This window comes from Metarhizium acridum, assembly GCF_019434415.1.
Source record: "Metarhizium acridum strain ARSEF 324 chromosome Unknown scaffold_31, whole genome shotgun sequence".
NCBI classification, from domain to species: domain Eukaryota; kingdom Fungi; phylum Ascomycota; class Sordariomycetes; order Hypocreales; family Clavicipitaceae; genus Metarhizium; species Metarhizium acridum.
In genome coordinates this window covers 2952171-2966428 of record NW_027094018.1, presented here as the reverse complement: position 1 = coordinate 2966428, position 14258 = coordinate 2952171, and the positions used below count along the sequence as shown (strand labels likewise).

The 14258-nt window shown below is 51.4% G+C and overlaps 4 protein-coding genes across 4 annotated transcripts; 2 read left to right on the top strand and 2 right to left on the bottom strand.

Annotated features, from left to right (window-relative positions):
* Window positions 1-1378: 1378 nt before the first annotated feature.
* On the top strand, window positions 1379-4254 carry J3458_005795 (uncharacterized protein). The gene is made up of 4 exons (XM_066118990.1): window positions 1379-1811; window positions 1879-1989; window positions 2051-2244; window positions 2318-4254. The coding sequence occupies exons 1-4, from the start codon at window positions 1458-1460 to the stop codon at window positions 3321-3323; spliced, it is 1665 nt and encodes a 554-aa protein (XP_065976512.1). The 5' UTR covers window positions 1379-1457; the 3' UTR covers window positions 3324-4254.
* Window positions 4255-7488: 3234 nt separating this feature from the next.
* Window positions 7489-9994, top strand: DIP5 (amino acid transporter). The gene is made up of 3 exons (XM_007815187.2): window positions 7489-8279; window positions 8379-9818; window positions 9895-9994. Exons 1-2 carry the CDS (start codon window positions 7879-7881, stop codon window positions 9700-9702), a joined length of 1725 nt encoding a protein of 574 aa, XP_007813378.1. The 5' UTR covers window positions 7489-7878; the 3' UTR covers window positions 9703-9818; window positions 9895-9994.
* A 733-nt stretch (window positions 9995-10727) lies between these two features.
* Window positions 10728-11075, bottom strand: UPS2 (Phospholipid metabolism protein; the record flags this gene model as incomplete). Its single annotated transcript, XM_007815186.2, has 1 exon — window positions 10728-11075. One exon carries the CDS (start codon window positions 11073-11075, stop codon window positions 10728-10730), a length of 348 nt encoding a protein of 115 aa, XP_007813377.2.
* Window positions 11076-11731: 656 nt separating this feature from the next.
* On the bottom strand, window positions 11732-14017 carry MAP2_1 (Methionine aminopeptidase 2). The gene is made up of 4 exons (XM_007815185.2): window positions 13951-14017; window positions 12730-13883; window positions 12580-12666; window positions 11732-12521 (listed from the first exon to the last, which is right to left on the bottom strand). The coding sequence occupies exons 1-4, from the start codon at window positions 13991-13993 to the stop codon at window positions 12465-12467; spliced, it is 1341 nt and encodes a 446-aa protein (XP_007813376.2). The 5' UTR covers window positions 13994-14017; the 3' UTR covers window positions 11732-12464.
* Window positions 14018-14258: the final 241 nt, after the last annotated feature.

The following is a 14258-nucleotide window of genomic DNA, read 5'->3' as shown; positions in this document are numbered from 1 at the left end:
CCAATGACCTACTAATCCAATTGACCTGTCAACATTACTCCTGGGCGTGCTTGATATCTTGTGCCATGGACCTGATTGCCCTTTTTGGCTGCAGCCGACGTCTTGGGCCATTGGTATGTCCGTGTCGCCGCCAACTCCACAAACACCAGGTAACAGGCAGTTCCTTCTGATCGATACAGTTATTGTCACAAAAAGCCCGCTAGAAGATAAGTACCAATACTTCGATTATGCGGTCTTTCTCGGATGTTTTCAGGGCCTTTGTGGAGGGAGGTGCATCTTTTGGAGCTTTCGCAGCATCATGGGGATAGCTACAGAAAGCGCCAAGAGAATTTGATCGCGCTCCCCTGAATCCATAAGGTAGGTAAGGCCTAGCGCTTGGCAACGAACTGTGGATATAATCAGCTTGGCGAAAGATGTTGCTTACACCTTGAACAGCATCGGCTACTGCTTCTATTGAAATACGAGAAACGTGGCAGTTGTTGCTCCGAGATCACCATGGTGGACAGGGTTAGGTACTCGTTGTCGAGCCCTTGAAGTCTTGGTTACCGAGTACCTTTGCGCTCATAGTTATATCCTAATGCGCAGTCAGACCGCCAAGGGTGGCCCCAGATCGAGGATTCGATCAGGCACTAACTAAAACCATCAACCAACAGCTTGATTGAGGCTGTGCTGGCCGCTAGACGCTAAAGACCGAGTTGCAACGCAGGGTCTGTTTGCGTCGCCGTCACCGATGAGCCAATAGAACTTGCAATCGACGGTTTTGGAGAGGTTGCGGGACTTATTCGACCATGAACCGGGCGGCCGTTGTGGACGCCAACGGGTGAGCTTTGACTTTCGCACCATAACTGGCTTGCACCCATCTGTTCGACACACACCAAATGTTGCTGAAGCAGTCAGCAGCCCGGCTCTGGCAGCATCTGTACCCTAAACAACATTGGACTTTAGTGACGGTATATCAAGTCGAATAAACAGGCATGAGCTTCCCTTCCTGTCACATTCGGCTGCGATCAGCTGAATCATGGATGAATAGCTGCCACTCGTTAGCACCAGGTGCCACCACACGATCATGGCTGAATAGCTACGGGTGATTCACGCCGCGGCCGCCAACGAAAGGTTTCTCAAGCCTAGTGGAGCTTGAAGCAATGCGATGTCGATCACTACAGGTGGTACCGACGGACCCACGGAACCATCAAGCACGGACATGGTACTCCGGTACTCAATTTTGACTCATTCTTGGCGGAACGAAAAAGGGGACCTGTTGGATGCCACCTGGATAGGCGGGCCGGCAGGCCATAGGGCTGGTGATTGACCTCCACTCATAAACCTCAAATGGGCCCCCAACAGAGGCATATTCTCTCTCTGCCTAGCCAAGAACATGGCGTCGTAGCGCAGGCACCACCGCTTCCATTGCCACGGTCTCTTCATTATTGTCGTGGGCTATGTAATACAACGTCAATATGGGTTCACTCAAGGAGAGCTCCTCAGATGTGACTACCAAGTCTTATCGTTTGTCATCTCGAGCCAACAGCTTCACGTATGAGCGACTCCACAAAGGCCGGCAGCTACGAAGATTGCTAGGCGCTTGCTTGTCTCGATGGCTCATGACTCTGGTTTTCTGTGCGGCCATATATGCTGTGCTATGGCGGTATTCGACCAATATAACAATGCCTAAAACGAGGAAGAAGGACTTCAACGCGCTAATTGTTGGCTTGTCTATCCTTCTAAGTTTGAACCTAGCCAGTTCGTTAAAACACATGATGGCCACCTTACGATGGTGGGTGTTGAGCTTAAAAGAATGGAGACCTCGAGAGGTCGGGACCCCAAACAAACTTTACTATAACTGCCCCTCAGGAGAAAACTATGTCTAACGTTACCTAGGTTGATCTCATTCTTCAGAGCGAAAATATTAGCCGTATGGTTCGGTTATTGTACCTCTCTGAACGATACACTCTTCGCTTTTATGTCATCGTCTGCGTACTCATCAATGTGGTATGCCACCTAGTAGGAACATGTATTGATCGATGAAACTCATGCTAACTTGGGTTGGGAGGCCGCTCAAATTGGACTCGCCTGTTTGGGTTTGACATACAATGTCAATGGCGCCGATAAGATTGTCCCGACGATCAACGGCATCGTGTCTATTCCAGACTTGACCAGCATTCAGACAAATAGAGTCTTATCCCAGCAGCAGCAGACACCGTCACAATTGCAGGCTCTGAATGCGCTCCGATTCACAGCAAACAAGTGCGTAGGATTCAACAGCCGCAAAACATGTCGAAATAATGCAACGGCCACTAATACAGCCCTGGGTTAATAGTTATGGAATGTCCGCCCTGGCGAGCGGCGTCAATTATCCTGTTTCTTTCAGCCCACCCACGCCCGGCACGCTGTATAACCCGGATACTATCGCCATAGGATGCGATAACACAACAGCATGCTACTCTACGTTTTATGAATCTACACCAGAGAATTTACCATACTACTTCATGGCAGCGACCAATCGCTCGATATCAACTACATCGAAATGCCAAGCTTTCAAGGTTACGCGAGGAGGAAGTGGCGACTTTGACAATATCACCATTGCCGACGCAAACAAGACGTCGTTTACATTGCCTACGAAGAATGGCCCCGACCAAACGACCTTTATTGTCGATCCTGTAAACGACCAGCATGTCGGATGGAGCGTTGTTTCTGCTTTCGAAGCATCTAGTTCCAACCCCTGGTTCTACAGATGCAATATTTCTGTAGGCCCAGTTGTCAATGCTGTCCTCGAGGTGCATCAACTCGGGGATAACATCAAACTAATGGCCCCGGCAGCAATTGCTCTGCAAGGTTACGGAGCATCCATGGGCACAAATCTCTCCAACCACATCCAGTTTCAAAGCTATCCCGCCGAGTCGCTGTTCGGGTCTCCCGCGGGCGGCGACACAGTTCTCATGGGGGTCCTCACGAGCATTTTTGCGTCTGGTGTGATCTGGACCACCACCCAAGCCAATACCAACATCAAGGCACTTGGTCGCGTGCCTGTCCAGGGCATCACGCTTGATATCAACAAGTGGGCCTATGTGCACCTTATTCTCGGTTTAATCATGGGCTTGCAGCTGCTGTTCGCTCTCATCTCCATAGCCTTGTCAAACCGGGTCATGGTCCGGGATCACAGCCATTTCGGCGAGGCTGCGCTCTTACGGTCTACCATGTACGATTTGAGCTACCGAGCCATCATGGCAAACGAGAGGGAAATCGCCAAGTTATTTCCCAAGTCGGCGACGATAAGATACGTTCGGGAAGAAAATGGTACATATCACCTCCGAGTATCAAACTAAACATTTCATCATGGTGCAAGGGCCATCTTTTTAGAACGGAGCATGTGGACAAAAGTCTTGTAGCATGAATTGGGTCAGCGTGAATATTTTCCAATCAAGCGACGTGTAGTATCTTATTATTCGATACCCAATATTCAATAGTATGAGGATCCACACCGTAGCCAGATATTCCAACCACTCCCTAAGATCAGTGACCAGTTTCCCACGATGAGTGTATCAACCAGTCCATCCTGCCAACTAACATCTATGCACAACGACTCCCCCTTGACAGAAATAACAGAGATGCTGATCGCCGCCCGGACGCCTGCGCACTCAAGGTGAACCTAGCTTTCCCAATCCGCCAGCGTTCTCCTCCTGCACATGTTCCCCCTCCATCACGAGCCGGTTCCCCGTCCAAAACACCCAAACTGGTCACAGCCCACCCTATCATACGGGGCCTGCCAACATATTTCGCCATCTGCCGCCTCCAGTCTTTGACAAATCTCATCAACCCCAGAATACTGTATCTTGTGCCTTTCTCCAGCGCCGTTTGTATCTCTCGGCGGACTTGCTGCGCAACAGTCCACATCTCCGCCAGCATCGCCTTCTGACGGCCAGAGCTATCCTCTGCGCGCCTAATACGTTTCCGCACGCGCCATGTCGCCTTTCTACCAAAACAATGGTGCGTAGATGAACACAGGTTAAGGGCTGTCTCTGATCGAAACCCAGCCGCTTCCCGCGGCGGGACAGACGTCGCCGAGGAAATAAGCGCAAGGGCGTGCAATAACTCCGTGAGCGTAGTCCCGCGGCCCCTACGGGCGGTAAACTTGAGGCTTGTCTTGTAAGGGGAGGGGCGGACCGGCGCCCAGTGAGCAGGCCGTGTCAAGCCGAGGGTTTGTAGTCGTCCCAGAGTGCCGCGGCCAGGTAGCGCGGGCTAATGGGGTATTTGGCGCTCGTGGCAGGAGGTGGGAAGGCATCGATGGCGGGGAGATTCAATATGCCGTCGTGTTAAGTATGTTTGCAGAGCTGGACGTCGTCGAGTTGTGTCCGTTAGCATTACTGTGAAATGCTCCGCGATCAAGCTATCCGTCTTTCCGAATTCGCCGGGTTTCAAATATTATTTGGACAAACAACTTGAAAGACTATTCTACTGTTTCTCCTTATTGGTAACTCTCCTTCTGAGTGCCACGTGCTGTAGCATGCCACGAAGCTGTTGTTCGAACAGTACTACGTCAGCTGCTCATGACAAGTGAGCCACCAAGGCTTCAAGAATTTCGTCAATTGCGCCAAGCGTGTGCCCAAGTACTCCTTGCAAATACGCCTTAGAGCAAAAAGTGAGGCAGAACAAGCTACATTGAATTGCACAGCATCTTGGCCTGTTCTCGAATGCATCCGACGGTAAGTACCTACGTGTGTTCCGACCAGGCTGCTACCGACTGATCCATACATGGCACGCAAATAGACACCGACATCCCGGCGTGGAATAATGAATAAGATTGATGAAACCGAACTAGTTTTTAGGTCGCCTTGCCCCAAACACAGGTCAGATTGATTTGGCTGACGAAACAACAAATTTGGTCGAGCGCGTTTGGGAATTTTGTAAATGACTGTCGGTCTCTAGGAAACTGATAAGGAAGTAGCAAACCTTTGCTCCATACTTAAGTACACATCAAACCTCCATCTGTTGAAATTTAGAGTTTCACGACAAGTTGCGACACCGCCAGTCAGCTCGCGAAATCAACAGCGACATGGGAGCGTCAAGAGTATAACGGCCGCCTCATGGTCAGTGCCAAATTCCTCACAATGTCTCAATTAGGGAGCTGCTGTAAGTTGCCCCCAGCCCCTGTCGAAATTGCTGAGAGGTGCAATGACTTGGCACATGAATAGCCTCGCTGGCCCTCGAGAGTTCACATGAGCCATTGGCACAGGCCCTCCCGGTATTACATATCCGGATACTTGGCGGCGCTGACTTGTTCGATCTTTCGCAAGTGACTCTTGGCTGTATCCGAGGTTCGCTTGTTTACGCCACTTCTAATACGGCTGAGCTTGGCTCTGGAAATATTGGCAGAGAGCCTCGCCAAGGCGGGTGGCTGCGCTCAAGGACGCCTTCAAAGATCTTGCCATCATCTCATGTGGCTGAATCAAGGAATAATTGTGCATCGTGGCTCAAAAGATACATCAACTTGGGGGTTGCGATGAGACCTTTGCAAGTACGGAGTACGGAGTAGTACTATGGTGCATTTCTGAGCATTTCCCACGTGCAGCGTAATGTCGATGTCTCACTCTGAGGAAGTCCTTTAAGGTCAATGCTGGCGACGATCAATCGCGGTGACTGCCGGAGATGTCGCGTAAACCTGAGTCGCATTTATCCACCAATCCACCCGGAAACAACCCAGCTGCGCCAGTTGATACTAACACACACCGCACCAGTGCGTCTGGCTGGACAAGCTTATCCTCAACCTTGACCAAGAAAGGTGTAGCGGCAGAAGTGGCTTGTGCCCGCAAATCCTCACCGTCGCGATCACAGTCAGCTTTTGGCAGGCTGGCTGACTTTCCTGCTGTGGCTAGCAGCCGTTTCCGTACATGGCATACCTTCGCCGCCCAGCTTGTCGAACACACATTTCCATAGCAGCTTATGCCAAGCCTCTCATTTGGGAAGTTAGCAGGAGGGCTTGGCTGATGTTTGTTTTCCCCACCGACTCCATATGTCGTTTCCTGCTCTTGGCCCCCCGCGATAAGCCAAGTTATGGATGGGCCTGGGGAACCTGGATCCTGGAACCTAGATGACTTCACCGAGGGGCAATTCGCGAGTAACATCCTTTCACCCACTGGCACTGTGGAGGACGATGATATGGGTCAGCCAATACAACAAAACCTCTGCACTATCAACAGCACTCCACGCTGTGGGGTCAAAGACGCTTGGTGATAAAAGCTTGTGGTGCGCCTCTTATCTCAAGCTTTTTCTTGGCCCTCCACTTGGTCTTCTAGAACTGCTTCATCGCGTTGTGGAGTTTTGGGGATCAGACTGTGGTGGTGTAAAGGAACGACTCGTGTCCAACACAAATCACCGGACAGAATCGTAGCATCCACGAAAACTCGCGCAGTATGCCCAGGTTGGGTGGTTCGTGTGAAGAAGAGAAATGAATGGGACAGTTTTCCCCTCGGCTTGGCGTCTCGTCCCGTGACGGTGGTGGTTGGGAGTGGCTGATGTGGGATCGCCGCCAACAGAGCCATGGCCCAACAGTACTCCGTAGAAGACAAAGAATATTGCATGTCGCGCAACTACTACTTACAGTACTTACTTGAAGTTAGTATGCCTCGAGGTTTGTTCATGTGTTGGATACATACAAACATTGTCTTGGCGCGCAGATTGTCAACGTCTCTCCCATATTAGCTGGGCTGCAACGGAGAGAATGATGTTACACCGACCCATATGTCTGCAATCGGTCCACGTTTTGGCCATCCGTTTCAGTTCGTCAGCAAGCAAGGATAATGGCCCGTTGATAACAGTTGCGGAGAAGCTTGCCTCCAATCCCTCAGCTGATGGAGGCTTGGTTCACCTAAAGTGGCTAGCCCACTTAGTTGCCAACGGGTACTTCTTCATGTTGCTAGGCCCCCTATTACGAGAAAGAAAGCTGGCTTTGGCAAGGCTTGTTTGTCGAGGGCCTGTCGAAAATTCAGTCCGGGGTAAATAATGTTGCCTGGGGCCTGCCCTTGGCTGTTGGGCGATCTGTGGACAAAAAGCCTCCCCTTGAGATGGAGGGCCCCAATGACCTCTCCACCCACACCATGAACCGCCACTCTAACACGCGGGTTGCAAAAAAGGCCGCACACCTGTGTGTGTGGTTGTAGGTGCGGGGTGTGCGGCCTTTTTTGCAACTCGCGTGCCTAATCACGACTACGCAAATCAGGCTGCCAGGGTTGCTTGGTTTCGTCCGACCCCTGGTTAGCTTTCGACCTTTCCAGCCTTGCAAATATTATCCGTGTGCTTCGTCCGCCTCCGTGCTAGTCATTCTAGCACAGGCCGTGTTGACGATAGACGCAATTCAAGGACTTGTCTCCACGACTTGTGGGTTAGTGTCCGGGGTTCATCTTGGCCAACGTGGCCATGTATTGTGTGTATTGTGATAGGAAGAGGAGGGCTCACATCTCGCATGGGCGACCGAGTATAAATACTAGAAGAATGCGGATGGCCTACCCAATCATCCAGGTGTGCCACCCCAAATTCTTCTAGCGAGGTGTGGTTTGGACTTTGTGCCTGCACAAGGTTGTGAGCCTTGGTGATCTGGTCCTTCAGCCGCACTGTCTAGGTGCGTGGAGGTTATCAGCAACAAGAAGCAATACCTTGTTCGTTAGCCTCACCGGAAACCCTTGCACTGCAGCTGCTGAGCGCAGCATTTACTTTGGCAGGAGCCACCAAGGACTACTAAGGTTTCCCCTCCTCACGCGACTACTTCGTTTTTGCATTGACCTGTTCACATATTTGATTCTCCCTTCAACGTCGCCGTTGCAAGTCCTGGGAACCCTTCTTCACTCCACCATTAGCCACGCATCGATACGCGGCCCAACCGTTGTCATGAATTCCGAGGGTATTTATGCCCGTCCGGGCAAGGGCGATGGCAATGGGAGCGATCCTGAGAAGGCAAGCATTCGGCACAACCAGTACGACAATGTTGAGATTCGTGGTTTGGAGACGTCGCCCGACACCATGCTTCACAAGGGACTCAAGGCTCGTCACATCACCATGATTGCCATTGGTGGTGCTCTTGGAACTGGTCTCATTGTCGGAACTGGTAAGGCTCTTGCGCAGGCCGGGCCTGGGTCTCTCTTCATTTCCTATACCTTTGTCGGCTTGCTCGTCTTCATGGTCATGGCCGGTCTGGGTGAAATGGCTGCCTGGTTGCCCTTGAGCTCTGGTTTCACAGGCTATGCCACCCGATACTGTCATCCTTCTCTTGGATTTGCGCTTGGCTGGTGGTAAGTTTGCTCGCCTTCGCTTTGGCCCGTCCCTCTTTGGTTCCATGACGGCATTCTAAAGTCAATTGGTGTATATACACTGACGCCAACCCTCAATAGCTACTGGATGAAGTACATTATTGTGACCCCAAACCAGCTTACGGCCGCTTCGCTCGTCATTTCTTTCTGGGTACCCCGCGAGAAGGTTAATCCTGGTGTCTTTGTCGCCATTTTCCTCGTCGCCATTGTCTGTATCAATTACTTTGGAGGAATCAAGTTCTTCGGCGAGTTTGAATTCTGGCTGTCCTCGTTCAAGGTTATTGTAGTGATTGGCATAATTCTTTTCGCCCTCATCATTGCCTGCGGCGGCGGGCCGAACCATGATGCCAGTGGCTTCAGATATTGGAGTGACCCTGGCGCTTTTGCGCAGCTATACAAATCTGGTCCTCATGGTGCCCTTGGCAAATTCTTGGGATTTTGGTCAGTCATGGTCAACGCTACCTTTGCCTATCTTGGAACTGAGCTCGTCGGTGTAACTGCTGCCGAAGCCCAGAACCCGCGTCGATCCATTCCCAAGGCTATTAAGCTTACCTTCTACCGTATCTTGTTCTTTTACTGCCTCAGCGTTCTGCTCGTGGGCATGATTGTTCCTTACAACCACGAGAAGCTCGCATTTGCCAACAAGCAAACGACCGGAGCCAGCGCCAGTCCTTTCGTCGTCGCCGCCACTATTGCCGGTGTCTCTGGCTTGCCTCACATTATTAATGCTTGCATTTGCGTCTTTGTCTTTTCTGCCGCCAACTCGGATCTTTACATTGCAAGCCGAACCCTTTACGGCCTCGCTAGTGATCGCTCTGCCCCCGCCATCTTCCGTCGCACTGACAGCCGGGGTGTTCCCGTGCCTGCCCTCGCTGTCGGTACCGCGTTTGCTTGCTTGGCCTTCATGGTTGTTTCCGACGACTCCAAAAAGGTCTTTGGTTACTTTGTGAATCTGACCACCATCTTCGGCCTCCTGTCTTGGATCTCCCTCCTGGTCACTTACATCTACTTCCTAAAGGCTCGTCGCGCACAGAACATTTCTGACAGCGTCATGTCTTATGTCGCTCCTCAGGGTCTCATTGGAACGTACATTGCTCTTTTCTTCTGCATTCTTATCCTCCTCACCAAGAATTTCGATGTCTTTATTCACCATGACGGCATAACTTTTGATTACCAAAACTTCATCACTGGTTATCTGGGCGTCCCTTTGTACCTGATTCTTCTATTTGGACACATGATTGTTACTAAGAGCCGAGGAGTAGGGGCACACGAGGCCGACTTTTACGCCGGGAAGGACATCATCGATCAGGAGGAGAATGACTTCTTGGATCTTCAAAAGGAGAAGATCGCCGCCAGCACCGGATGGTCCAAATTCTATAACCGCTATGTATCATGGTTGTTTTAGACGGAACTTGCGAGGCTGTATGTATTGGATGAACGTGCATGAATTATTTACGACTTGGCATGATCACACGGCAGTAAATACCAGAAGTTTTACGTCTTAACGGCTCTTGCATCGTTGTCAGTTTTCCAGTGAAGTCTACCATGCCATGTCCAAAAGAGGATGCATCAACGGGTCCCGCTGACAGCTCTCAAGTCACGTCCATCTTTTCGGTATACACAACATTCCACACTCAGACCCTTGGCTACAAAAACAGTACAGCGATTGATGTCTCTTCTGCCGAGTCCAAATCCAGACCACAGCCAGAGATTTTACAAGGGTTCGTCATGTCCCATCCCGGAGCGTTGTCTATGTTTTGTATACCATGCAATCCGGCCCACTGCTTATCTACGCACGCTTTCTCACGGCCCCTAGGCAGACCGAGACCTCCGCTTATAGTGGGGGGTGATGGGGGTTGCATTGAAGGGGCTATCAAGAAAATTCGGTCCCCAGTTGCAAATTGATGATAACGAACAGTCATGCGAATGACAATGTTTGTCATTGGCATTAGCAGATATATTTGCGCATAAAGCGGTGTCTACTTGGATCACGCATCAAGCCGGTGGGCCTTTTTGGAAAATAGTGATGGAGTGATTCACAAGGCTGTTTCAACATGCAAAACTAATTGTAGAAGGCTCCCGAAGGAAGGGAATCTATTCTTCTATCATTACCCGCGCCTCTCGCGAACCTCTATGCTCGGGTATTATAAACCACATCAAGACGTCAAAATGAAACAAAAACCATAAACCCATTTTTTTAAACCTCCCTAACGCCGGTGCTGAAAAATGCTGCAAAGGTATAGCTCTCTCCTCTGGGGTCGTGTTCTTGGCAGAGCTAATATAGAACGCCGTTTCCAAAGATTTGTTCCCCTTCGACAAATGAAAAAAGGCCCCCGGTTCTAAAAGATTTTCGTACACTGGTGCGGAGAGATCATTGTACACGGAAGATGAGCGCGTCGTGAAGCGGTCGAGGGGGCAATCGATCGCAGATTACAGGATGGCTCGCTGGCGGGCCTTCTCCTCGGCGAAGACGATGCGGCTCATTTCCAGGACGCGCTCGAAGCCCTCGCGGCCCTTGACGGCGTTCTCCTTGAAGCGCGTCACGAGGGTGTCTTCAATGCTGTTCTTGATTCGCTGCCAGCCGCCGCAGAGGGCGGTGATGCGCGCCGACTGCTGGAACTGCGTCTGGTGGTTGCTAAGCGGGGTGTAGGTGACTTCCTCCTGGACGTTGACGAGGTTGCTCCACGTGAGGTTCTGGCTGACCATGGTGAGGGTCTTGCGGGCCGGGTCGACGTAGGACGCCTCGAAGACGTAGCTCACGTCCATGGAGTTGCCCATCAGGGTCTTGAGCCAGTCGGGCGCCGACTGCTTGCAGGTGATGAGGCGTTCGGTGCGGAGGATGCCCGTCTCGGGGTCGACCGTGCGGGAGAGCGTGTCCACGGCGATGACGTGCTCCTGACTTGTTGTTCCATGGGCCGTACTTGCGCCAGTTGGCGGTTGATACTTCGTCCCAGGAGTAGTTGTAGGTGACGGCGTTGGAGAAGACCTTCATTGTGGATTGGTGGTGTATGTGGTAACGTTCGAGTGCTGGTGTCCTTTTGGGGAGGGAGGAGCTTTTATCGCAAGTCTAAGAAATCCTCTGTAGACTGGTTGTGAGTTGTGCGCGAGTCCAATCCGATTGTTGATGGCGCCGAGCTTGTGACTCAATCTGGTACGCGTAGTCGTCTCGTGACAATTAAGTCTATGCCTGAAAAAAAGAAAGGACGACTCGCCGAACAAAAAGAGAAAAAAAGCAACGCTCACGATCGTAGATGTGCCAAACAAAAAAGGGCGAACAGACCGTGTAACGACTGGTTGCTGAACGTTGATGAAACGAGGTTTTTTTTTTCTTTCAGGAGAAGAAACGTCCGAACTGGCAGGGGGGCGAAGAGGCTGTACATAGATAAATTTGCCTGAGGTGCCACACATGTGAGAGGCTTTAACCTCCGCCCGGCCTACTTCGGAGCGTGCACGCGTGCAGACCAGTTTTTTTTGCTGTGCCACAGTCGCTCGCTATTCCTGTTTGGGGTCGCACTAAACCCAATGTGGGTGGTTTTGTCTTGGTAGCGCGATAAAGCACCGGGAGCAGAAATTTTACTCCGCGGCCCTGATTGGCTCGGGCGTCTGGAGGCTTCAGAGGCCGAAACGGTTTGCCCGTGAACGGCGGCAGAAGATAAGCAGCCCGGCAGTCGGGCTGCGTGCGGAGACAGCTTAGTTTCTGGAGAAGCTCGGGGTGGCAAGGGCGGAGGAAGTTGCGAGATCTGAAAAACGCACTTGATGGCTGGGTCACGGCATCCGGTAACGGTCGTTTTGTCAAGTTGTGCTATATCGGGATTATCGGAGAGCTAATTTCTCGCGAGGAGGTTGTCAAGTGCACATAGATTCTTGGAGCGCTGCCTTCAGTTATTGTCTCGCGGCCAGTGTCCCCCAGGCCCGCTGTGATGTGTGGTCACTGGATGACCTCGGCGTTGCGGTTTTTGCCAAGGGAGGTTGCAGCCTACATGAAACGTCCTCCACTTCGGCTTCATCGCAAACACCGACTGTAGCCGCGGGTATAACCAACATCATCCGTAAGGCTCTCACCTGGCATCAGTACGGGTTTGAGTTGCGCGTGGTCAACTCCATCATGGTTTAACAAACAGGACAGTCTTATTTCAGATGCTATCTTATGTCTGAAGATTATACAGCTTAGTAGTCGTCTCCCCGGCTGATGACCTCTTTCACGGTTGGCCGAATCAAGATAGTCTTGTCCGTTGTTAGCATACACGGCGCAAGAATTGTCTTGTAGAGAGTTGCAACTTACGTGCTCGAATTGAGCAGTATACGAGCCCTTCTTGTCACACAAGGGCGGGTAAGCCTCGACAATGCCGCTGTTAACCAAGCTGTTCAACTGCACCACAGTTAGCGCCCGCATAAATCACGTCAACGTCAAAAAGAAATAGGCTGCACTCACCCCGAGCAAGTACTTGTCCTGGCCCAGGCGGTCCAGGTAGCGACGGCAGAAAGGCAGGGTGCCAAAGTTCTTGTTAATCACGTTGAGCAGCGTTTTGGCTGAGCTCAGGCGAAGGTCCACGTGCTGGACGTCTGCGTTCTTGGCGTAGTGGGAAACCTCCATGTCGTCTCTGACGTAGCCGTTACCGGTACTCCCAAAAGTCTCGATAGCAAAGACATCACCTTCTTCCATCTTGGTCTGGTCGTTGCTCTTGACAATAGGCACGGCCTTGGTACCGTGAATGCTGTAAGGCAAAATGTTATGGCCCGTCAGGTTGCGGATACTCTTTACGGGGTATGTAGTGCCGTCAATCTCCACCTCGAAGCTCTCCATGGTCTCCTGAATGACGCCTCCGATTTCACCGACGCGGGCATCAATACCCGCCTCGCGGATACCAGCATTTGTGGCTTCCTTGACAGCCTTGAGCAGGTTGTCGTATTTGGACTCAAAGGCCACAGTAAAAGCAGAGTCAACAATTCGGCCATTGACGTGAACACCAAAGTCTACCTTCATAACATCATCCTGCTGCAGAACCATCTTGTTGCCAGCATTGGGCGTGTAGTGTGCAGCGCAGTGGTTCAAGCTGAGGCCACACGGAAAACCCATACCAGCAACCATGGCATCGCCCTCAGTTAATCCAGAGTGGCCGGTGAGAGATCTGACACTATTTTCGATGGTTTCGGCAATTTCAGTCAAGGTCTGGCCGGGTTTGATGGACTTCTGGGCATATTGGCGAACCTGTCTGTGAATCTCAGCGGCCTCTCGGTAATCGCTCAGGAACTCCGTATTCAAGTTGTCCAAATGGCGTTTTTCCTCATCGGTAGTTCGGTAACGGTTCTCGTCTATATATTCGACTTCCTCGCCCCTGGGATAGCTCTTGTTGGGGAATAGCTGGCTCACCATGACGCTAGGTGGCTCCGTCTGGGTGGTAGGGTTCTTCTTCTTCTTCTTGGGCTTTCTCTTCTTCTTCTTTTTAGCAGCTCCAGTTGCTCCATCGGCCCCGATGCCGGCAGCATTCTCCTCGGCGTCGTCGTCAGAATCCTCTGCGTGGTCGTCGTCGTCGCCGGCAGGTGCAGGCTTTGCGCCCTTGCCATTTGCCTTTGCGGCGTCATTCACTACAGATGGAGCTCAAGGTTAGTCATAAAGTTTGCAGTGCAAACACTCAAACAATTTTTAATGTACCTTTCAGCTCTTTCAGAGCGTCGGTGGGAACTTGGGCTGCCATGCTAACGACGTTTTTGTTCGGTGAAGTGGGGAGAGTCGATCAACATCGCACTCGAAAAAAGTTGATTGATGACCTTAATGCCCGACGTACCCCGCCACTTTACATTGGCAGTAAGCGACAAAAATAGTCGAACACGATTTTTGGCCCAATTTGCCCCACCCCAAGACTGACCCGTACAATTCATTTTTGTCAGCAAGCGCTCTGTAACAAGTTTCACAATTAACATTGCGCAACAGATGTCATCAGCGACCTCTCCTCCATTCCT